The 23,765-nt window shown below is 55.3% G+C and overlaps 1 protein-coding gene across 5 annotated transcripts in view; it reads right to left on the reverse strand.

Annotated features, from left to right (window-relative positions):
- Positions 1–1,125: 1,125 nt before the first annotated feature.
- The window catches only part of ITPKB (inositol-trisphosphate 3-kinase B), a 107,613-nt gene continuing 84,973 nt past the window's right edge, over positions 1,126–23,765 (reverse strand). For 3 of the 5 annotated variants that reach the window (XM_005541015.4, XM_045397862.2, XM_045397853.2), the window contains exons 3-8: positions 18,264–18,363; positions 16,754–16,967; positions 11,568–11,772; positions 9,155–9,256; positions 7,067–7,138; positions 1,126–4,331 (exon numbers count right to left, since the gene is read on the reverse strand). In XM_005541015.4, coding sequence (XP_005541072.3) covers positions 4,116–4,331; positions 7,067–7,138; positions 9,155–9,256; positions 11,568–11,772; positions 16,754–16,967; positions 18,264–18,363 — 909 coding nt within the window. In that variant the 3' untranslated portion in view covers positions 1,126–4,115. Of the gene's footprint in view, positions 4,332–7,066; positions 7,139–9,154; positions 9,257–11,567; positions 11,773–16,753; positions 17,966–18,263; positions 18,364–19,447; positions 19,739–23,765 lie in introns of those variants that run through there. The other 2 variants (XR_012433675.1, XR_006700294.2) reach the window with 2 other exon arrangements.

The raw sequence follows: 23,765 nt of genomic DNA on the forward strand, positions 1-23,765 counted from the left end.
GATTGTGGTACTGCACTCCAGCCTGGGCAACAGAGGAAGACTAAAGAAGGGAAGAGAAGGGAAGGGAAAGGAATGGAGGGGAGGGGAGGGGAGAGGAGAAAGAAAGAAGAGAGAGAAAGAGAGAGAGAAAGAAAAAGAAAGGAGGGAGGGAGGAAGAGAGGGAAAAAAGAAGGAAAGAAGGAAGGAAGGAGGAAGAAAAGGAAGCAAGGAGGGAAGGAAGGAGGAAGAAAGAAGGAAGCAAAGAAGGAAGGAAGGGAAAAAAGAAGGAAAGGAGGGAGGGAGGGAGGAAAGGAAACAAGAAAGGAGAAAGGAGGAGAAAGGAGAAAAAGGAAGGACCTCCATCTCCAAATAAAGAATTCTGAGTTCTGCAAATGAAGCCCCCAGCAATCCAGAGCTAGGGAGAGGCCTAAAGGAAAGTGCACAGTAGCAGATGATGAAGCCATCACGATGTGTGGCAGGGGCTTTGCCCCCAAAGGTCTTTTCTGGACGCCCCAGCCAAGCAGCCATGAACTAGTTCTCCAGACCCTCCCTGGGCTGCCACTGTGTGCCAAGTAAGGGGCTTAGAGCCTGGGATCTGGGCCAAACATAAGACAAGCTCTCTGCCCTCCAGACACTGCTCCCCATCCCAATCCCCACCCCCAGTTAGGACGACGACAGAATTGGTTTTCAATCAACGCACATTCTAGATTCAAATCCCTGCTTCCCACTTAGGTCAAGTTGCTTGATCTAAACCTCAGTTTCCTCATCTGTAAAACAGACACTATAAATCTTTGTTCAGGGAATTGATCTGGGTAAAACAGGAACTTTGATGGGCGCGTTCAGCCCCAGTCTAGCTTGGAGTAAGGCCCCAGAAGCGATCGCTGCACCGGAGACCCCCGGCTTGCGGGCAGTGCTTCTCGGTTGATGTTCTAGTCTCTGAGCTACTATTTCAAAGTTTTGTAAGGGTTAAAAAGACTCGTTTTGGAGAGTGGTTTATATTCTTTACAAATTAAAATGTTATCCAATCTGACACCCACTCTCCTAACAGCCCCCATGCAGGCCCTCTAGCTTCCTACGACTCCCCAGCCTGCCCCTCAGCCAGGTGTCAAGGGTTGGGGGCCAGAAGGATCACACCACAGACAGCGCTGGTCTCCAAGGCTTTATTCAGGAAGGTTTGCATCTGTTTGACAGGCACTGTGCAGGGGGTTTGTAACAGTTCAGTTTTCTCCAAGGTCCCATGGGGAGAGGGGTGCAGAACAGAAAGAGCCTCTCGGCAGGTGTGTGTGTGGGGGTCCTCTCCTCCAGAACAAAGGCCACTGATGAGGTGAACACCCCAGAGCCAGGGGCTGGGTTATATACAAAAGGGGTGGACAGATGCAGAGAAACTCAAAGCTAAATACAACTGAAGGAGGAAAGAGTCCATCTCATGGGGTCAGGGCTTCTTCTGGGCTCTTTCTACCAAGTGGGAAAGGAAGTTCAAAATAAACGCAAAGCTTTCAAGGAGAAACAAGTCCAGCCTTTCGGTCTTAGTGTTCTGTGCAATTTTAAAACCCAACAAAATAAATATAATTTAAAAATGCCTTACATGACACTAAAGGCAAGCATGGGAAAAGCAAGCAGTTGAGGAAACCTTCCGAGAATGCTAAGCAGTGCTGAATGCCAAGAAGTCCCCGGGCACCCTGGAAGACGGGGCAAGAGGGCCCAGCGCCCATCCACCTGGGCACGGGTACACAGAGTTTGTCCTGCCTGCTGGCACCTGCACTGCCAGGACCCAAGGAGTCCCTGTGGCGATGAGGGCTGGGCAGGCATGGTCTTCCAGGCTGTCAGGGCAGAGGTTCTGGGAGATTCCATTTCAGAATCCATCTATCCCACTGAGACAAAGGGAAGGGCCAGATGGCAGGGAAGCAGCTGGCAGAATGGCTTGAGAGACAGAGTAGGTGTGGAAGAGAACTAGCATGGTAAACACAGAAAAAGAAAAAAAAAAAACAAAACCAGAAAACAAAAACCCTAAGTAACAGAATAACCCTAAAGTGATGCTATTTCACACACTTTCACATATTTAATGTAACCCACAGCAAAGTATTGCCAGTAAGAGGCCCCATGGGCCTCCTTTAATAAGCACATCATTTGCATATTAGCACATTGTTTGCAAACAACTGGTGTCTGCCTAAAGTGCTTGGAACATTTTGTTCTCTTAAACAGGCCCCCTGTAATTTTCGTTCATATCATGATTTGCTTTAGCAAACTTCTTTCACAGATGGAAGAGGATAACTTTTGGTCAGTCCATAGTCATATAATCTTTATGTCTGAATTAATGATGCCCCTGCCCTGCAAATGGCTGAAGCACAGACCACCAGGGTCCCTTCTAGCCCAAAAGTCACTACAGCTCCAGAGGCCGAGTTGACTTTGGCTCCCCAACGCCCCCGTCCTGCTGCCTCCCAGATCACATGCTGCCACGAGGTCTCTCGTGCTCCACCGGGTGCGGGTGTGGCCTTTAGCAAGTCAGCCCACACAGGAGCTCACCACTGTTTTAAACAAGAGCCAGGAAGTTTAAGTGATTTCCTTTTTTAAAATCTGTACTTATACATCCTCATGTGTCCCACCCTCCACCCCCACCAAGTGTCACTCACACTTCCAGCACAAAAGGGGAAATGTACGTGGGCAGGCTGACAGTTCCCCAGAGACCCTGGGGCGGTGGGGTGGGCAGTGGTTACTCCAGACACACACACCTTGATCCACAGTCTCCCTCTGTGTCCCTAGCTCCTGGACTCTCGCAGCTCCTGTACCTCTGACAGCAAAGGAGTCGGTGGCAAGCCCCAAGGAGCCTGGGACAGAGCTTGGGGTTTTGTTCTTAAGAAGTCATGTGAATTTTACATTCCCCTCCGTAACAGACTCACTGGCTTTCAGTTAAAATTGGGCTTAAATAGGTCTTCCATGAATCTTCAAAAGCAAAGACTTCAGGAAGAGGTGCCTGGAGCACGCCCTGGCATCCACTACATACCCTGCAAAATACCCACACTACATTGGAGAAGCAGGAATCTAAGCCCTTTAGGCGGTTAAGACTTATTTCAGAGGCAGTAACAAATGATGCCAGGAGGCCACCATGGCATCTCTGGAAGCCAGAAGCCTGCCTTCTTCCTGCCTGGCATGGACCTGAGCTCCTCCCCTATTTCTAGATCTGCAAGGGACTCTGGGCCCCATGACAGGAGCCCACATACGCAAGCAGGGTTGACCAACTAGCATCAGGTAGGTGAAGGTCAAGAAAAGTGTGTCCCTCCCTGGGGCCAGGGCCCAGAGACTCTATAGGTCCCATCTTCCCCTGGTCGCACCCCTGGAGCTCAGCGTGGCACAATGTGCCTTCTGAACTCACGGGTTGCAATTCCAAATGGAAGAGCACAGCTTCTGCTCGCCTCCTCTGGGAAGGCCTAGATCAGAGAACACAGCCAAGCTGGCTTCAGCCTTCTCCTGGCTCCTGGGTCTGGCCTGGAGCCGGCGGTTTCCATACCAGATGGGTGGGGGGCCTTGCCTGAGCAGCCCTAGAGAGGCCACCAAGGCATCCCTGAGGCTGCTAATTGGAAGACACTTTGCTCACAGTCAACATGTGGTTCCCTGATGGTTTTGTGCCCCAACTACCAGAAAACCCTGCTCCCAGCCAGGCACCAGGAACCCGGCCGGCCCCCTGGGCTCTCAGGTGGGGAGGCCCTGGCAGAAACAACACTGTGCTTGGCAGCACTCTAACAGCACTGGCCGCCAGGGGGCAGCAGGCCTCCGCAGGTGGTCGGTCCAGGCTGGCGCTTCCTAGGGGGCTCCCAGAGGCAGGGCTCATCTGGTAGGGTCCCCTCAGCACCCAGGGACCCCCTTCAGTTCTACACCTGACCCACCTCTCGGACGGGGCATTTCTCTTCTAGTAGGTGACCCTCTCTACAAAGAGCAGTCCAAACACCACCTCCAAGCCCTGATGTTAGGAAAATGACTAGAAACTCTCATCTCTTCTACAAAGTGTCTTGTAGTGCAGTTCGGGAGGGTCAGTTCTGGGTTTGAGCCCAGGTGGAAGTGAAGGAAAAGTTAGGAACGAGAAAGGAAGCACAGGGGGAGGAAAGGAGGCCCAGGCGAGGGCCAGGGAGGGCGTGGGCAGCTCAGGCAAGTGGGGCATCCTGGGACATTTCTGTCAGGATGTCGATGAGGTTGTTCAGCCCCGAGAGGTAGCCATCCTCCCGGTTCCCCTCCTGCCAGGGGACGTCATGCTGCAGGGTCTGGCCCTCAGGCAGGGGTGTGGTTTTCCCAAAGTCGATCATCCACACTTTGGCCTGTTCCTTCTTGTCATGGATGAAGAGGAGGGAGCTGCCAATGACCTGAGGGGAACAGGGGGGTGAAGGGTGAGCTGGAGCCCCACCCTGCCTTTCCCACTGCGGCCTGGGGCTGGGTGACCAGGTGGGGAGGCTCGCTCAGGCCGGCACCTGCAATTCCAATCCCCATTTTCAGCCAGGCAGCAGAGCTGGCCCAAGAATGGCCATGCCTGGGCAGAGGGCATTGGGTTCCAGGGTTGGTGACCACCCTTCTGTGTGGGCAGCAGCAGGCACCCCTTCATGCCCCGACTCTGGCCTGCACACTTTCCACTCCTTCCCTCTTTCTTTCCTTCCTTCCTTTCCTTCCTTCCCTCTAGACAGGGTCTTACTCTGTCGCCCTGGCTGGAGTGCAGTGGTGCAACCTCCCGGGCTCAAGAGATCCTCCCACCACAGCCTCCCAAGTAGTTGGGACTACAGGCATGTACCACCATGCCTGGCAAATTTTTTGTTTTTCATTTCTGTAGAGACAGGGTTCCACTATGTTACCCAGGCTGGTCTCAAACTCCTAAGCTCAAGCCAACCTCCTGCCTTGGCCTTGGAAAGTGCTGAGATTAGAGGCATGGATCACTGCACCTGGGCAAACTTTCCACTCTTTCTAGACCACAACCAAACCTGGGGCCTCGCCCCTCCCCCTCCTAGAACCTGACTCCTCCCAAACACTCTGGAGGGAATCACAGTGAAAGGGAAGGTGCCCAGAAGAGTCCAAACTCTCCAGGGGTGGGGGTGGAAAAGAACCCATTTCAAATGCACACAGCACCCCACCGCAGCAGCACAATCCCCTGCAGATTAAGGGCGGACAGGCCCTATAGGGCCTTCCCAGCCTGGCCCAGGGACAGTGGGCACCAAAGAGCCTGCCCCTCCTGGGAGAGCTCAGAGCCTCTGCGTGGGAGCGAGGCGCTTTCCCAAATACGGCCACACATACCCCTGGGTCACCTGAGTGGGGCCAGAGGAAGGCCAGGGGGCACAGAAAGGGCTGAGGTGATATTCCAGCTTCCAGCAGTGCAGGGCAGGTGGGGCCCCTGGCGAGGCTGAGCCCAGAAAAGGGGCTTCCTCTTTCCAGGTGGAAAACAACAGACCCCAGCTGATTTGGCCTCTTTCCAGACCTTAAGGGAGACTCCAAAACGTGTAGAACAAAATGCTTTTCCAAGAAATGAAAGCAGAAGTGTTGAAGAAGGGTGGGAACGGCTTTGAGCCAAAGCTCTGTGGCCTGAAGTCCTCCGAGGCTCGGCCCCTGGGGTCAGGCAGCCAGGCAGCACCCCCATCCTCCAGAAAGGCAGCTGGGACAAAGGGGGCTCTGGCAGGAGGCACGAGGATGCTTCATCAAGTGGAAAGGAGAGGCCCCAGGAGGAGCTGAGGGTCGTCTAGGGGACGAGGAGAGCAAAGAACATTCTGAGAAGGACCGAGCTCCCTGCTAGGGGCAGATCAAAGCCTGAGTCTCCTCTCTAGGTGTGCCACCCCCCTCCTCGCAGCCATCCTCTCCAGGTGCCCCGAAGGGAATGACATCCAGGAGCAAGGTAGGCCATCTGCCTGAGAAGCGCCGGTGGTGTAGTTTGCAGAAAGATGCACTGCCCTGCTGGGTGCCCCAGGGCTGACCCTATGAGTTCCTACTACTGGCTCCGCAGCCTTCTCTGTGGGCAGGGCATAGGCTGAGGCCACCTCCATACAAGACCCCATACAAGAGGGCCTCCACAAGACAGGCCAATGAGAGGGGCTGCTTTCCTGAACCACCTACACAGCTGCAGGGAGCCGCAGGATCCCACTTCACACCCATGGGGTTAGACAGCCTCAACACTGCAGCTGTGTGTGTGTGTGTGTGTGTGTGGGCGTGTGACTGGTAAAGGCATGCATGTTTGTGTATGAGTGGGTGTGCGCACAAAAATGTGTATGTAGATATATGAATACATGTGTGAGTGTGTATGTGTATGACTTGTGTCAATGTGTGATGTATCAATGTGTGTGCATGCATGTGACTGTGATTTGTGTGTGTGTGAATGTGTGTGTGATTTGTGAATGCATGTGGGAATGTGTGTGCATGTAGGGTTTATGAGTGTGATCTGTGAATGTGTGTGAATGTGTATATGCACGTAGGGTTTATGAGTGTGATCTGTGAATGTGTGTGGTATACGATTGATAAGTGTGGGATCTGTGAATGTGTCATGTGGCTGGGGACCCGGACTCCCCATGTCAGGGTCTCATACCCCTCCAGGGAACCTGCCGATGCCTCCCAGAGCCTCTCTCAGGTGTCTCAGTTCCCCACCTGCTGCCCGCCTCCCCTGCCAACCAACATATGCAAAGGTGGGAGGTTCCAGCCCCACCCGAGAGTGACACCTGAAGACCTGCCTGCCCTCCTCAGGGTCTCATCTGAAGATGTAGGTGGTGGTCGGTGGGTGCCCGGCTATTCTAGCAGCTCAGAGAGCTTCTGCCCTAAGACCATGGGGTGTGTGGGATAGAAGTCCTGCCACAGCTGCCCAGAATGGACAAGACTCTGGAGCTGGAAGGACAAGGGAGGAGAAAGGGGGCAATAGCCAGGGGTCTCAGGCAGGACAGCCTGTGTGGTCACCCTAGGGAGCATTAAGACGCAGCTCCCCCATGCAGCGAGGGGGCTGGTCCCTGATGGCCTGCCTCTGGCTGCACCAACCTGAAAATGCCCGACCCCACCCCGCCCCGGGCTTCTGAAAGAAGAAGGCCTGTCGGCATGCACAGCATTCTGCTCAAGAGGGCAAAAGTTTGCCAATATCTACCTCGTGGCACTTGAAGAAGGGAGAAACTTCTAGAGTGGTTCGAATGGCCTTCAGCCGGTCCCGATAGGCGATCTGGGAATAAAAAGAGGACCATTTTTAAACACTGCGTAGGGGGAAGGGGTGGATTTTAGTCCATTTAGCTCATTAGAGTCACCTACTGTAGAAATGGCAGTGACCTTACACCCTGATCATTTATTCCAACCTCCTTATCTACAAATGAAGATACTGCAGCCCAGAGGAGGGGCTGCAGCTGGGGCTCTGCTGCCGCCCTTTCTCCCACCAACCTTTCTCCATGAACAGGAGGCGTGGGGAGGGCAGTATCAGAACACCCACACAGCCTCTAGCCGTTCCTCCTGTGAGTGTGATTTACCCTGAATGCCGGACGTCTAGACGCATCTTCCTGCAAGCAGGGCTGCTATGGCGACTTTCTCAGCATAAATGTCAGTACCCTTGACTTTTGAAAGGACAGAGTAAGAGGGAGAACCACAAATATCTCTCCCAGTGGCCTCTCCATGGAGCCCTATAAACTCGTGTCAAGCTGTGTTGGCCTTGGGGGTGCCCCATCCTCCCCAGAGGCCAGCTCTGTGGGTCTTACCCGCCGGCTGCGTTGGGAAGCCCGTCATACACAGGTAGAGTTCCTCAATGCCTGCTGGAAAGCAGTGACAGCTGGCAGGGCCAGCCGAGCAGCCCCCGGAGTGTTCAGCACCAGGAACAAACCCCTGTCGATCTCAGGCATAGGAGGCATGTTCCATGGTGGCCACTGCTAAGGGGCTGAGATCCTCCCCTGCAGGGGACTCAGGAACTGGAGGACTTGGGCTACGAAAGAGTCAGGTGCATTCCCCATGCCTGCAGCCTCAGAGCTTGCCAGGAGCCAAGGGAAGCCTCCCCAGCTTGAAAAGGAAGATTTCCCAGTTCCAGTCAGTACTGAGTCTCCTTGGAGAAACGGCTACCTGGTCCTCCCCTACTTGTTCTGCAGCTGCTGTGGCCTGTTCAGAAGGTGCTGTTCACAGGGGCTCTAGGGCCTGTGTCCCAGATGTGCCTGGATCTATGACTGTCCCGGGGAGCTGTGCACTTGGGCCACAGTGGCACAATATTCCCTAATTCAGCTGGAAGGGTCAGTGCTCTGGTCCCAGTGGGCAGAACGTCTATCCAGCCTGTGGGTCGCTGCAGCAGCAATACACATGACAGAACTTTGTCATGAACTTGCACAACCCACACCCCCAGACTTGGAGACAGCATGCCAGCTCTCCCTGGCAGGGGGCAGTGTGACCTCGGGCACACAAGATGGGGACAAACAGGTCTACCCACAGCAGGTCTGCTGTGAAGATTTGCCACACACTTGGCATGACACCTGGCAGGCGGCGGGCACTGTGGAAACCCAGCAGTTCTCTCTCAGGGGATGGGAAATGCTCTCTGGAGCTATGGGGCCGATGGCTAAGGGAGAGTCAGTGAGTGTCCACCAAGCTTCCCCGCCTACCTGACGCGTGCCTGGGACAAGCACATTGCCTTCCTCTTCACTTTCCAAGCTGAAGCCTGGGGCCAGGATGGATACACACTTTCCTGGGTACAAACTTCAGTGCCTTTGACCTTTTTTTTTTTTTTTTTTTTGAGACAGTTTCACTCTTGTTGCCCAGGCTGAAGTGCAATGGCAAAATCTCAGCTCACTGCAACCTCCGCCTCCCGGGTTCAAGCAATTATCCTGCCTCAGCCTCCCAAGTAGCTGGAATTACAGGCATGCGCTACCATGTCTGGCTAATTTTTGTGTTTTTAGTAGAGACGGAGTTTCACCATGTTGGCCAGGCTGGTCTCGAACTTCTGACCTCAGGTGATCCGCCTGCCGTGGCCTCCCAAAGTGCTGGGATTATAGGTGTGAGCCACCACGCCCAGCGTGCCTTTGACTTTTGAAAGGGCGGAATGAGAGAGCCACAAAAGTCTCTGCCAGCGGCCTCTCTACAGAGCCCTACAAACTCGGGTTGGGGTGTGCTGTCCCTGGGGGTGCTTTGTCCTCCCTTTAGGCACCTCCAGAGTAGACACAGTTGTCCCTTCCTGGCTGGCTGGAGAGACCCTCTCTGGAGGTGCCAGACTCACCAGGATGTTATGGTTTCCTTTAGTGAACTCTCTGAAGGCCTCGGTGACCTGCTCCCTCGTTTTGGTCTTCTTGAAGTCCCGGTTCACGGTGCCGTCTTCTTTCTGAGAAAAAGAACAACACCCCACCCCGAAGGGGGTCAGCAGGGACCCTCGGGCAAAGACTGTTCTCACCCACCCAACACCACAGAGCAGGCGAGCCCCATCTGGACCCGGGGGAGGGCCAGCGGAGGCACCCAGGTGTCCGCATATGGCGCATGGAGGTGGCATGCACAGCAGAGGGGAGCCTGCCCTGTGCCCAGACACAGGGGAACACAGAGGGTGGCACTGACATCCCTAGACAAGTGAACAGTGGTAGGAAAGGCCCGGAGATGTGAGGGTCATCTGGGCCGAGGATGGAGTAGCATGGCCAGGGTCTGGCCCGTCCTGAGTGCAACAGCAGGACCGAGAGAGAGGGTCGGCCTCAACTTCCCACTCCGGGGCCTGGGCCCTGAAACCGGTGCCCAGAGGTCCCTGCCCTCCAGAGGCACCTCCCCCCAGCACAGGCAGGTGAGACTTGCTCCTGCCCTGAGCTCAGGTTGACTTCCTTTATAATCTACCATCTCTTCTTTCAGGTTTTCTGAAAGCCAGGATCCAATACAGCCCTGCTCAGCTCTGCTCCCTCGCCCACCCCACTCCCATCTTCTTGGCCCCAGCACTATCTCCGTTCAGTTTGTCCTGGGCCCGCATGTGGGGCTTTGCTGACCTATGAGGAAATTTGTTCTTTAGGGACAAAGGGTGAGAAAGGAATGCTCTGCCAGGAGTCCCAACAGTGGGCCGTGTCTGCCCTCAGGCTGGAGATTACTTCAGCTGTGTCCTCACTGTGGCTGCCTTTGACAGGACTGGCAGGACCTGGGGACGAGAGAGCAGCCCTGGGTGCAGAAGGGGCCGAGAGCGGGGGACCACAGGCAGCGCACCCCAGGCAGAGCCTCTTGGCTAAGGCTGGGGTGGGCAGGTGACGGTGAAGACAGCTGGCTTCTCTCTGAGCGGGAAGACAGGCTGTTGGCCGTTCTGATGGCTGGACAATAGGCAGAGACCAAGAGCACATCCTGCTTGAGAGGGAGAGGTGAAGGGAAAGTGGATTGTTTCGAACAAATAAAGTAAGGAAAGCAAGTGCTAAGGAGAAGGAAGAGGGGTACAGAATTTGCATCCAGTCTCAGAGCTGGATGCAAAAAAGAGGGAAAGGCTACAAAAGACAAAAAAGGGGGCAAATGCCTTTCTCAGCCCAGAGCTCGCAAAGCAGCTGTCCCGGGGGAAGGTAAAAACTTCCCCCACACGCCACTGTGGGCAGCGAGCCATTGATAACTTTGGAAGCATACGTCTAAATGCCATCTGAAAGGAGGCTGAGGGGAACCTCCCACCAGGACCATCGGCTGCCCAACCCTGACTCCAGGCTGGACCCTGGAGATGATGTAGACCACGAATGGACAGAGAATGGGAGACCTGACAACCCCACAGGGACTGCCATCTGCTCTAGAGGGACAGCTTCTGAGACCCTGAGGGGCTGGCGCCCCAAAGCCCTGCTCTTGCAAATTTAACAGCAAGGGTGCACGCAGGGGCCCAGGACAGGGAGGTCAATTCAGACAGTGCCAGTGATCAATCCAGACAGTCATCAATCCAGACAGTGCCAGTTCCCCAATTTATTCTGGGGAAAGTAAACAAACGTTTGAGCATAATCACATATAGGAAGCTTCTGTGTGCCCAGAGCCAGAGTTAAGAACTTTTCTGCCAGATACACATACGTACAAAGGGATAGAAGGGAAACAGCTATCATTTTGTAAACCACGAACACAAAGTAAATATATTAATTAGGGGAATATTACTTTTACTTACAAAGTTTGTCATGTTTATTTGGGGCTTATGTTTCTATTTCTGTTCCAATAAATATTTTGAAATTTCAAAAAAAAAAAAAAAAGAAGAAGAAGATCGAAGAGCAAAGAGGAGAGAATGCGGTTTCTGAGGGACCCTGGCTCCAACATCAAAGGCGGCCAGCATGCTCCTCCCTTCCCTGAACTGTCTGCCAGTCCCGGTCTGCAGCCACAGCAGAATGAACCAGCTCCTCCACAGGCATCCCGTAGGCAGCTCTCGCCTGGCTCTTGGTGCCAGGCACCGTCTGGGCTAAATGGAGAGTCCTCGGCAGAGGGCTGACAGCTGGGCAGGCTGGAAGCCACTCTGCTCTGAGGCCTGAGCCCCCTACACAGCTATCCTGCCTGAGGAATAGGCTGAGGTCTCCAAATGTCTGGCCTTGGGGCGGGCCACCCACATTCTGAGCCTATGCTTGGAGAAGCTTACAGCTTCCAAAGGGCCCTGAGAGAAGCCAAGCCCCCCGAGGTGGGCACGGGTGGGGCCTGAGGCTGCGCTCACTTGCCGGCCTCACCTTGATTCCCTCGATCCTGAACCCCAGGGTGGCCGTGGAGCTGATGGTCTCCCGCCACTGCATGTACCGCGGCTTGGTCACAGCCCGCTGTGCTTTCTCCTCCTCAGTGGGGGCCTCGGGGTCCACCTCGATCATCTTCTGGTACATGTCCTTCCGCAGGCTGGGCTTCTTCCGGGCCTTGGTGAGCTCCTCCTCCAGGTAGGTCCTGTGTAGGAGGGGAGGCGACATGAGGGCTGCGGCCTGGGGCAGGGCTCATCAGCAGCTCCTTTCCCGCCTGGTGGATGAAGGTTCGGGGCGTGTGTTGCCCGACAGCCACAGTCAGCTCAGCGCCCTGAGTCAAGGCACGACCTTGGGAGGGGGCGGCAGACTCTGTTCCAGCTGGGGCTGGCTCTAATTTTTTTTTCTTTGTTTAGATAATTTTTTTAGTAGATAGGGGAGTCTTGCTATGTTGCCCAGGCTGGTCTCAAATTTCTAGCCTCAAGTGATCCTCCCACCTCGGCCTCCTAAAGTGCTGGGATTACAGGTGTGCACCACTACCCAGCCTGGGGTTGGCTCTTGATCCAGGAGAAAAGGGGCAGCCTCACTGAATCGGACTGCCTTCACTCAGAGCCTCCTCAGGAGACCCCTCCTCAGGAGACCCCTACAGGAACCGGCAGAAGAAGGAAGACAGAGGCAGGGCAGTGGGGCGGGGGGCTTGTCCTGATCCTGCTGCTACAGTGGAGCTGAGAGAGGGGACTTGGGGGCAGGGTCTACTCCGGGTTCCACTGTACCCCCTTGGCTGCCTGGGCCCTTCCATAAAGTGAGGGCTTCCAAAGCCAGAAGCTGTCCTGGCGGGAGAAGTCCGTCCTCCTCAAGCCCCAATCTCTGCTGCTCTCAGGCAGCCTGAAGGCTGAGCCTGCCCGTAAGTGTCTCTGCTCTTTCCAAAGAGGGGAAATCTTCTGGAGCACAAAGTTCAGGTCAGAAGGTGGTTTCGGAAGGGGCCCCAGTGTGGATGGAGAAGCCCGTAGTGTGGGGGAAAGGCAGGGAGCTCCCTCAGCCTCTGCTCATCCTGGAGACATGCCTGGCACACCCCACCCCATCGACACCAGGCCTCCTCATAGGTGAGCCCCCAGCCCAAAAAGCCTGAGAAAATGCTTCCAACTCAACTGCCTCATGGCCCTGGCCTCCACACAAGCAGCTCCAGCTGAACTGGCGGGGACCACCTAGACACGGGGAGGTAACAGGGGCAGGGGCAGCAGAGAACCTGAGCAGCCTGGGGCTGAATCGCTGGCCCTGAGCTACCGGGACACAACCCCTCCCCCAGCACACACCTCTGTGCTTCTACCTTCTCCAGAGCAGAGGTGGGGTGAGTCATCCCACCCCCGCTCCCCTGCTCTCTTTTTAGAGCCCCAGTCTCCCTACACAACAGGCTCAGAGGCTGCCCACAGCCCTTGAGGAGGCAGAAATCAGCAGTGTCAGTTGCAGGATGGGGAAGTTTTCTCCCCTTTGCCCTGTGTGGGTGGGAGCTGCCCACAGAGGCCCCGCCCACCTGCCCTCCACCTGGCCCTCCACTCTTCCCACATCTGTCTCCCAGGCCTTGTTCCAACACTGCCCACCAACTTCTCCAAGTTGCTGGTTTGGGACCCAGAACAGACTAAACAAAAACTACAGCGTCTTAAAAATGACAGGCTTTAGAAACCACTGTATTAACTGAAATTTGCAGTGAAAGAAATGGGAAGAAAAAAACAAATCCTTTGGGTGTGAACTTAGGCCTGGCTGGTTAGGACCTTCCAGGAGGTGATGAGGGCTAGAGGGGGAGGTCAGTAGCTTTGGGTTGGGCCCGGGCATGCACACACACCCATGTGCGCACATACACACACACATGCTCATGCACACACATGCACATAAACACGGACTCCTGTGCACCACTGCACACACAGGTGCACCCATGCAGGACATGCACAGAGTATACCCCTCACATCCAGAGTCAGGTCAGTGGTGACGGGGGCGCCGAGGCAGGGGCTGCGTGTGCATCCGTGTGTGTACCATGTAGAAAAGGGGCAGCCAGGCTGGGGGAGGGACTCCTGAGGGTGCTATAGGGGCCCGCATGGTGGGTATCTGCACTTCTGCAAAGAGCTCTCAGCACCTCCTTAAACAGGAAGCAGACCTCAATGTGAAATCCCTTTTCACATGGCCTTTTCTCCAAAAAGGGCCCCTGTGGCTCAAAGAGCTGCCCAGGAGAGGAAAGGGGCTGGGGGGGAGATGCCCACAGGGGGTGCCAGCTGGATGGTGGAGCGGGAAGCCCACAGGGAGGTAAGGTAAGGTAAGGCTCCTCCCCACACTCCTCTGCCTGCCCGAGGCAAAGTCAAAGCTCCAAGCCATGCAGGGAAGCAGAGACCTGCTCGCCCACTCACAGGACGCTGGGGGAGGAGGGGACTCAAGACCAGGTGGAGGAAGTACTCCTTTGAGACAGGCCAGCCCAGGGAGCCAACAGGTGGCAGACAAAAGCCACCCAGAGCTCCTAAAGGGCAGAGGTGCTAGGGATGGGCTTTCACCTGCACTCCCCAGGCTGCTGGTCCCGATGTCAGGAAGACAGTGCTAACTCTCCAGGACAAGTCACAAACCTCAGAGCATGCCCCAGAGCCACTGAGCCTGTGTCGGTGGGAGCCAGAGTCCCAAGAAGCCCCAAGGTGCAGACACCACCAGCAACTGCATCACATTCTCCTTAGTGCCACCCCTCTGCCCCCGCCATGCCCAGGACTGTTTGGTGACCAGCCCTTCCATTTCTCTGTGACATGTCTCAAACCCTTGTGCCCTGGGACTCAGCATTTGAGGTAGCCCTGGGCTCCAGCCTCCTCACCCTGTCATGGAAAGGCCACATTCTGGAGGTGACCATGAGCGGCCAGTCTTGGGAGAGGCTCTGCAGCCAAGGGTTCTGGATGAACGCATTTGGGGGAAGGCCACAGTCCACAGCCCAGATGGAACTAGCCTGGCACCTCAGGGAAATGCCATGGAAGCTGGGTCCCACACAGCTCCCTTGGGAAGGGCTGGGCTGCAGCTGGGGGCCTGATTTGCAGTCAAGCTAGCCTGGTGCAGAACTGCACCAATCTGCTGCCTGGTTGGGTGGCCTTGATGAGTCACTGAACCTCCTGGTGACAGAATCCTCCTGCTTATACTGGAACATGACCCATCTCCCAGAATGGCAGTGAGAACCCAATGGGATAAATAATGGAAGCATCTAGCACAGCCCTTGGAAAAAGAAGGGTCCTTAGGATTTGTGTGCAGAAAAGATGGGGCTGGGTGCACCCTGCTTCTGGGGAGACCTTCCTCTTCCCCTCCACACATACTCTTCTCTCATCCTGCTCCCTCTGCCTGCCAAGATGGGTTCATGGGTACCATCCACGGTCACTTTAGGTCTCTCCTGAGAGCGCTAGGGTGCAATCAGTGAGAAGCTGCGGAAGTCAAGCGGGTGGGTGGGGGCAGCCCTGGGGCAGGAAGCGGGGCTCCTGTCCCCAACAGGAGCAGGCAGGTTCTGGGGTAGCCTGGCCCTGTGCTTGGCTGGCTCTGTCCTTGGGACAGCCGACTTCCAGAAATGCCCAGCCAGTGTTCTTCACACAGGCCATACATTTTTGGCCAGGTCTGAGTGGACTCCAGTTGGATTATTCTCTGTGTGGTCATCTGAGAAGTCCTGCTGCTATCTGGGTTGGAAGGAAGGGCTGGGCCTCCCCTGAGAGGACACATTCTGGTGCGCCAGGGGATGCCATCCTGGGTCAGAAACCAGACTTGGGAAAAGCAATGGCCTTGGGCTGGCCGGGGGCATGTTCTGTCTCCTCCCTGCCCTATCCCAGGTCCCTGTGGGCTAAAGATAGTAAGGAACTTGGATGGTGGGAGGGAGGTGGCCAGAGATGGCGCAAGAGCAAAGAGTGGGGCCTGTGCTTCTCCATCCCCCATTCTTTCCCTGTGGGTGATGGTGAGGGAACACAATAGTCAGTGGCAGGGGCTGATTTTAGGACAGAACTCCCAGGAGGAGAGAGAAGGAAGGAAAGAAACACTGGCTGGCTTAGCCCACTTCTCTCTTGGCCTCTCTCTCTCTCACACACCCCTCTTTCTCAATCTCCTCTTATGAGAAATAATCCGGTTAAACCAGTCACAGTGGACACAGCCTTCTGCTCTGAGCTGAGTCTCGGTGCCTGGCCTCCCAGACAGCCCTGCAAGGCAGCATGGAGGGGCCCGGCATGTGGCCATCTAGCCCAGGTGCTGCAACCGGGGCCAGCCCCAAAGCATGAGCACCGCACGCTGGACACCACGGGGGCCAACAGCCTTAGGGAGGTTCACCAAACCCTCACAGGGGAGAAGGAGCCATGCTGTGGATGACTCAGGGTGGAAGGGCCGCAGTTTGAGAGGTAATGAGAAAACCCGGCCACCTAAAACTGAGCCCCGAGATCAGGGCAGCCACCCTCAGGCATCCCCGTCTGCTCTCTGCCCTGCCTCCTCAAGCCCACTCTTCCTTTCTCCTCTTCCCTGGAGTCCTCTCCAGGCTTATCCCCTGGGCAGGTGTCAGGGTGAGCCTGAGCCTCTGTCAGAAACCTGGGGGTGGGAGTCAGTCCTGCACACAGGCCCAGTGACTGCTCCAGGCTCACCTTGGGCCCCTGTGGCACCCTGCCATGTGGGTTTCTTGAGCTCCGTCAGGGGCTTCCTCCTCCTCTTAGGCAGGTACAGGTCTTTGTTAGTAAACCAGCATGTTCTACTAGCCACTCTCTCTTCCCACTCACCAGGGCTGAGGAAATGGAAGGACCTCGATTCCCATCTCCCCCGGCAGCTCACACAGCAGGAAGTCACCATCCTGCGACCTCCCTACCTAGTGCTCCCCGCATCCCTAGTGATCCCACCTGAACCAAGGGCAGCTCTCTCTTCCTTCTCTCTAGGGGGGCTCAGAACCCAGCCGGTGCCCTTTTTCTGATTCTGCCAGCCCCTGGCTTCTGCTCACTGGAGAAGGAAAGGGGCCATCATGGGCAAAGCCCAGGTCCCGGAACCCTCTGCACATAATGGGAGATTCCTGGGGATGGGGAGGCTCTAATTGGTCCAACAGCCTCCTCAGCCTGCCCTTGCACCTGTGAGGCCTCCTGGAGGCCCTGAGTGCTGTGCTGTGCACTTGGCACGTGGCTTGCAGCAAGGCAGGCATGTGAGGTGTGAGGAGCCTGGCTCACCTGATGCCCATCTTGCAGTCCATCACACAGGGCGAGTCAAAGTCGGCCAGCAGGTCGTCCATCTGGTTGTAGCGCTCCCCGTCCTTCACCACATCGCCGTGGTAGGCAGGTACGAAGGGCCTCAGCACATCCACCATCAGCCGGTCCAGGCAGCGCTGCTCTGACTCACAGTGCTTCTTCAGGATCCTGCCATTGGCAGCCGCCTTGAAACTCCCTGCAGAGCAAGTGCAGAAGGTTCTTGGTCCCCAGCTGCAGGCAGCTGGCAGAGGCACCCTCCCCGGCACAGGGCCTGGGCCTCCCTGGGGATAGCTGACGGTGTGCCTATGTCCCTGCTGTGGACTGAGCACCTTAAAGGGACTGGGTTAAAGACCCAATCCCGCACTCACTAACTGTAGTTCTGGGCTGGTTCCCCAGCTTCCTTGACTCCAGACTCCTCCTCACCAGTGTTCCCTGCTGGAAGAGTACAGAGCTAGGTGAGAGACCAAGGTGCCATGACTCAGTCAGTCCTTAGTGTTGCTATTTTCATCCTCACCTCCATCATCAGCCCTGCTTCTCAGCAACGAAGGTGTCTCCTGGCCTCAGTAGAGAAACCCTGATTGGACAGGATTCAGAGCCAGGATGGGGAGATACAGGAGGCTAAGAAGTGGGGCGGGGGGGGTCTAAGGCTTGGCCCACCTGGGCGGCACTTCTTCTGAGCCAGACCCAGTAAGTATTCACACAGGCTGTTCATCCAGGTGTCTTGGGTTGGGCCAGTGTGGTCAAGGAGGTAAGCGAAATGCTGGACCCAGTGCTGGCCTGCAAAGGACCCACAGGCTGGTGAAGTCATGAAGGCCAAGTCCACAGACAGCTCCTGACATGTCTCCAGATGACAGTGCTTCCAGAGGGTCCCACGTGTGGGCTGGATGGCTCTGGGGCCTTGGCTCCAGATGTCCCTCCTCCCCGGCCCTGCCTGGACTCAGCTCCTGGCCACCTTCCACCCAACACCGCACACCGCCCTGCGGTTATGGGGTGACTTGGCCACATCTTCCACCAGCTGCAGGCTTCCTCGGGGCAGAAACTACGTCTCCATTAATGCTGCAACCGCCAGGACCATAGCAATTTGGGCACACAGTAGGTGCTCAATGAAGGGGTTAGCTTTGCCTCTTTGTCCAGGGTGACAAATGGCAGGTAAGCTATAAAGACTGATGGCTTCATCTGTCTTATTGAATACAACTGCAAGAGAGAGAGAAAGAGAGAGACTGGAAGAGACAGAAATAAAAGCCAGAGACTGAAAGAGGGAAGGATGCGTGTTTTGGAGGAACGGGGTGACACAGACTCCAGAGAGGTCAGTTGTCTATGGCATTTACAAGGCATTGGTAAGGCCGCAGCCTGCAAGTGTGGCTGCGATTTCAGACTACAAAGTCTCGGAGGGAACTTGCTTTGGAGCTTTGATCCCCAGAATGCAGCATCCAGGGCACCTCCCCAGAGGGCTGAGCATCGTGCCAGGAAAGTCCGGGAGACCTGTGTCTACCTGCGTGTCCTGCCAGCTGGATCCAGGGGTACTTCTTCTTGAAGGACATGACAAAGGGAGACCAATGCACCATGTTTTTTATTTTCCTCCATGATTTGCTCTAGAAACAAACAAACAAAAAGCTCTACATTAGAAAGACAACCATTAATTTCTGGTTAGGACAAATTCAAAGTGAAGGCCCTCATTGCCTGTGGCCACAAGATGGGAAGGGCCCTTGGTGGGCTCCGAGGACCTTACCGGCACCATCACCTATGCGGCACGTGGTGGGAGGTGGCTTTACCCCATTTAACGAACAGCCTGAGCAAAATGCTCAGGGGAACTCCCCTCGTCCCAAGAGCAATGATCCCTCCAAGGAAGGCTGGAGAGGACACGACCACCCAGCCGCACCACATTAGTTCATATTCAATTTGTAGATGCGGAGGCAACAGAGGCACCTCTTGCCTGCGAGTGGTTTGGAGACTTGAAAGGAATTCCTTAGAACAGAACCTGCACCAATGGCTTCAGATCACACAGGAGGGAGCAAGTCCACAGCTCTCTCCTCTGCACTGCGCTCCGCCCTCTCAGGATGTTTCTTCAGTGAAAACAGCCAGGGCTGGGAGTGTGCGTGTGTGTGTGCAAGTGTGTGCATACGTGTGCATGAGTGTGTGTGCATATGTGTGCATAAGTGTGTGTGCATATGCGTGCGTGATATGTGTGCGTGAGTGTATGTGTGTGTGTGTGTGTGCATAAGTGTGTGCATGTGTGTGATATGTGTGCAAGAGTATGTGTGCATGAGTGTGTGCATGAGTGTGTGATATGTGTGCATGAGTGTGTGTGATATGTGTGCATGAGTGTGTGCGTGCACGTGTGTGTGTTTGGGGAGAGCAGGCCCTTTGGGCAGAAAGGAGAACTAAGGTATATTGAGCATCTTCTTATTTTACTTTTTCAATGAGCATGCAAGTCAGTTCTTTCTATTTCCATCTGGTGGAGCCTGAGCCTGGGAGAGGTAAATGATGAAGCTGGGATTTAAGCATTCATCTATACAACTACTTGAAAATAAATAAAATTCTTTTCTTTCCCAGCAAAAAAAAAAAAAAAAAAAATTTAGAAAAAATATCCTTAAGTGAACTTTAATAAGAACAGGCTGCGGAGATGAAGATCAAGTGTCCCCAAAACACACCCGCCCTGAGGGGGGCGATGAGAACCTGAATGAGAAGCACTGTGAGTTCCTGAGAAAGCAGATCCCGGACCAGCTAAACCACGGAGAGCAGAAGCCATGAGGCTTGCAGAGGAGATGAGGGTGGTCCCGCCCAACAGGGGGACACGCTGAAGATGTGGTTCCCACTCCTTGCCCTGAAGCACCCAGCTGCAGCCCTCAGGGGTCAGTGGTGGCTGCTGGGTCCCCAAGGTGAAGTCAAGGTGAAATCAGCTTCCTTTGTTTTTTCTCTCTTTGCTGAGACTCAGCCGCTTCTGTCATCAGGTTTTCAAGTTAAAATCTATTTAAGGAGAGGAATTCTTCCTTACTAAACCTGGTAATTTTTATCCCCATCCCAGAAACCCTCACCCCACCGCCAAGACCAACTCTATTCTTAAGAGAGGGCAGCACCCCACGAGGCCATGTGACAAAAGGGCCAAGGCTTTACTGACAACGGTGTTTTTCCTAGATCCTTCTGATGGAGATCGCCAAAGAAGGCTAAAGCCAGCAGAGGCATTTCTTATCTAAGCACCCAGAAGGCTGCATAAACAATCAGGGCACACAATGCATGAGGGGAACAATGGAAAAACCTCATTACATAAGATGAGCCAGCAGTGGCTTGTGGGGGATGCCCCTGCTCAGGGGGAAGCCATTACGGTGGGTCCAGGGGGAAGGTGCATAGCCAGTCACCACCCCACCTGTGGGTCACATCCCCACAGCAGAGCTCAGAGAGGACAGGGGCTGACAGGCTTCGGGGATGGTGTGGGAGGAGGGGAGCCCAGAGTGGTCTCAATCCAGCGCTCGCCCCATCCCATGCCATGTCTCCACTGGGAGAACCCACACCGCACTGCTTCACAGCCCCTCTTGGGGCCTCAGTTTCCTGTGTCCGGTGAGGAACAAACAGCTGATATACCAGTCTCCTTGGATGGATGGACACTCTAGGGCCCTGGAGAGTGACCCTCCCTCATCCCAACAGCAATGGCCCCTCCGAGGAAGACTAGAGAGGGCCACTCTCCCAGCTGCAGCAAGCCACTTTACCATTTATGTATACAGGCGGAGGCAAATGAGCATGCATGGAGGAAGGGTCCCAGCATCCTAGAGGGGCCGTGCAAGGGCAGCTCACTGCGGAGAAGGAGGGAGCTTATGGAGGCTGCACCCACCAGAGACAGTTGGGGGCCAGACTCAATGGAGAGAAAGAGAAGACTGCAGCTGGCAGCGGAAGTGTGGGGACAAAGGCCCGGGGACTGGGACTGGGAGTGGTTGGGAACCAGACCTGCTATGGGCATGGGGGCTGCAGGCAGAGGGAGACAGGTGAGCAGGCGAGGCCTTGGGAGAGCGTGGGGCGGGGAGGAAGGCCAACCTGGGCCCGAGAGCCGGCTCCCCTTTTCCTCCTCAGTGACTGACCTTGAACAAGTTCTTAGTCCTCGCTTGTAAAAAAGACTGACACATAGATTCCCGTTCTCCCAGGAGACAAAGTTGTCAGAAGATGTGGGTACAGGGGTGTCTGTGGGAGGGTCTTTAGCCCTCTGTGTTCAAGGAGGGGACCCAGGTGTCTCTGAAGTTACTCCAAGAATGGTCAGTCCTGTGCTAGGCGGAGTTGCCGGCCTAGGTTCTGAACAATAAAGACCTTGGAGCCTGGGGCAGGGTCAGGCCCACCCTGTTGGAGTGCAGCTCTCCCGAGACCCACAAGACACAGTGAGCAGGGGCCTGTGACCCAGGAAGGTGAACAGATGCCGGGCAAGACAGTGTGGCTCAGCCTCTGCAAGGCCATTTGAAGCTAAGAAACTTCTAGTTCTTGGACTTCTCCCAGAGGCTAAAGACCAGGGGTCCAGAAAGGAGGGGGTGCTCCAGGGTGGGGGTCTTCTGACAGTTCAAGGGATCCACAAGCCTCTCACATTGCTGAGCTCTGACGAAACCAGGCACCTTTACTGCTTGGCTCTCCTCTGCCCACACCTCCTCCATTTCTTCACCATGAAAACAGGTCCCACGTGGCCAAGGCCCTGAGAGTCCCCCGATCCCAAGGCTGCCCTGCCTGGATGAGGGCCGTGGAATATTCCACTTGTGAGAATGCCATGCACTTGCACTACAGACCTCTTTTCTCTCTGCCAGTGGCAGCACACAGGGTTTCCCCGTGGTTTTTAAATAGCAGCACCCAGGCACTGCCTAATGTCAGTGCCAAGCAGTAAACAGAAAAAGCCATTTCCAGGTCCAGGCTTGGGGAAGGAGGGCTGCAGGGTGACCCCAGCTACCCCAGCCCAGCCCCTAGGAGCAGAGAGAAACTAAAGGATGGGAGGAGAGTCCAGAGAACCAATGTCCTTGCGATGGCTGGGGAGACCACAGCACCCACCTTAGGAACCAAATCCACTCCAGGCACACGCCACTTTCCAGGAGCAGCCAGGCTAACAGCCCTCCCTCCGAGCATGGTTGGAGGAAGCCCCAGTCCTCAGAAATGGACTCCAGGCCTCATCCGCCAGCTAAGACAGGTAACAAGGCAAGAAAGGAGGACAACCCAGAAGAATCCCACCCGGAGGGGTTTATCTCCCGCCCCTCCGGCCCTCCCCTGTGGGAGATATTCAAGAGTGAGCTCTCCATGGCAGCCTCTGTCTCTTCTCTGTCTGAAATCAGACCCAGTCCCAGGTCTTCAGCCTCTCAAACCAAGCTCTAGGAAATACAAAAGCAGCCTTCAAATGCCTTGAACGTGGTGTGGCAAAGGGAACCTGGTCCCCCGCCCAGGGCAGAGCTGGCCACATGCCCCTGCATCACCTCCCAGTCGTCAGGGGAATCGGGACATCCCTTGTGGACCCCTCCTGGAGTGCTCCCAAAGCTCTCTGTGTGTGGCAGGTCCCTGCTGGCCTCCTGGGGCTGTGAACTGCTCCTTGGCAGACCCGGGGCAGGTGGCAAGCTGACTGTGGCCAGCCCTGCTGTGACCCTTACTTCTTCACACGCAGATGTGGGGCCGGCCTATCCAGTGGATGTGCTGGGTTTCTTCCTAAGCTAGCTGAGTAGTACTGTGCAGGGGGACTTGCTGCTGGCTGGCATTGCTTTTGTCATCTCTTGGGGAGATGGCAGGGCCCATTTCTGCAGACTTGCCCCAATACCATGGCACGGTGTGTGCACTCATACCTGTTACCATTTATGGGGCTCTCGCTATATGACAGGCCCTGGTTAGCACATTATGGCCTTGTTCCTATGTTCTAGTTAGGAGCATTTTCTCCATTTTACAGATGAAAGAGTCTGAGGCTCGGCAAGTTACTTCCCCAAAGTCATCCCATTCTATGCCCTGCCAGTAGGTACCACGCACATGGGGAGCCTCCAGCCAGTTTACCCACTTCCGTGCCTATCAACGAGTGAGGGCCCACCTCCAAGTGCCCCTTCCAGTCTCAAGACAGCAGGATGAGGGGACAAGAGGCAGAAGACTGGGCAGGAAGGACAAGAGCAAGATTCCTCCAAGGCAGTTCCCCTGGACAGTCAGGATGCCAGCCCAGGAAAGTTTTCTGGCTGCTCTGTTAGCAGAGGAGCCCAGGGCCTCTGATGCCCCTAAAGCTGGCCACCAAAACCCCAGATATGTCCCTCTCTGGGGCTGCTCAGGTGCCACTTCCAGTGCAGCTGTCAGATGACACAAGGTTTAAGCTCACCCACATATCAGATCAGAGCAGCCAGACACTTCTAGACTCTGTGGATGGGATTCTGCACTTGTGATGTTCTTGGGGACACTTTGGTGGAAAGGAAAGCACCACGATGCAGGAGTGCCCCTGGGCAGGTAAAGGGCAGTGGAGTGGGCTGGAGACACACAGCTTTTACTTTGGTTCTGGGCAGGGTGGTTAAACCAACTGAAGACCAGGCATGAGGTCTTTCAGGTAACCTCCGGCCTCACAGGCTTGGATGCAAACCAGCTGGGGAACTCCCTAGGTGGCTGCGCTACTGGTTACATGAGCACTAGTCTGAGCTTTGCTTAGCTGCTCCTCTGCAGGCAGGGTGGGCAGTGCCTGCTGCTGACTTTGTCACCCCTGCCTGTTGCGTCCTGGACCCTGCTCTGTAAGAGGGTCTCGTGCTGAACTCCAGAAGCACAGGGAAAGATGGAGCTTCAATTCACTCAGAGAAATGTGGAAAGAAAAGATCAGAAAACAGCCAGACCAGGGTGAGGGAGGGGTGGTGGTGGTGGTGGTGGTAAGGGGAGTGATTTCTTAAAACTCAGAGAGGCCTGGAGACCTCTGGTGTGGTTTTGTCCCCTGGCACCTGACTTGAAGGAGCTAAAATATTCAGAGAATGTGGAGAGATTTGTAGTGGGAGGGAAAAAATCTGACAACAAAACCCCAACCCTCCTTGCG

The sequence above is a fragment of the Macaca fascicularis genome, chromosome 1, assembly GCF_037993035.2.
Source record: "Macaca fascicularis isolate 582-1 chromosome 1, T2T-MFA8v1.1".
In the NCBI taxonomy this organism is placed as follows: Eukaryota; Metazoa; Chordata; class Mammalia; order Primates; family Cercopithecidae; genus Macaca; species Macaca fascicularis.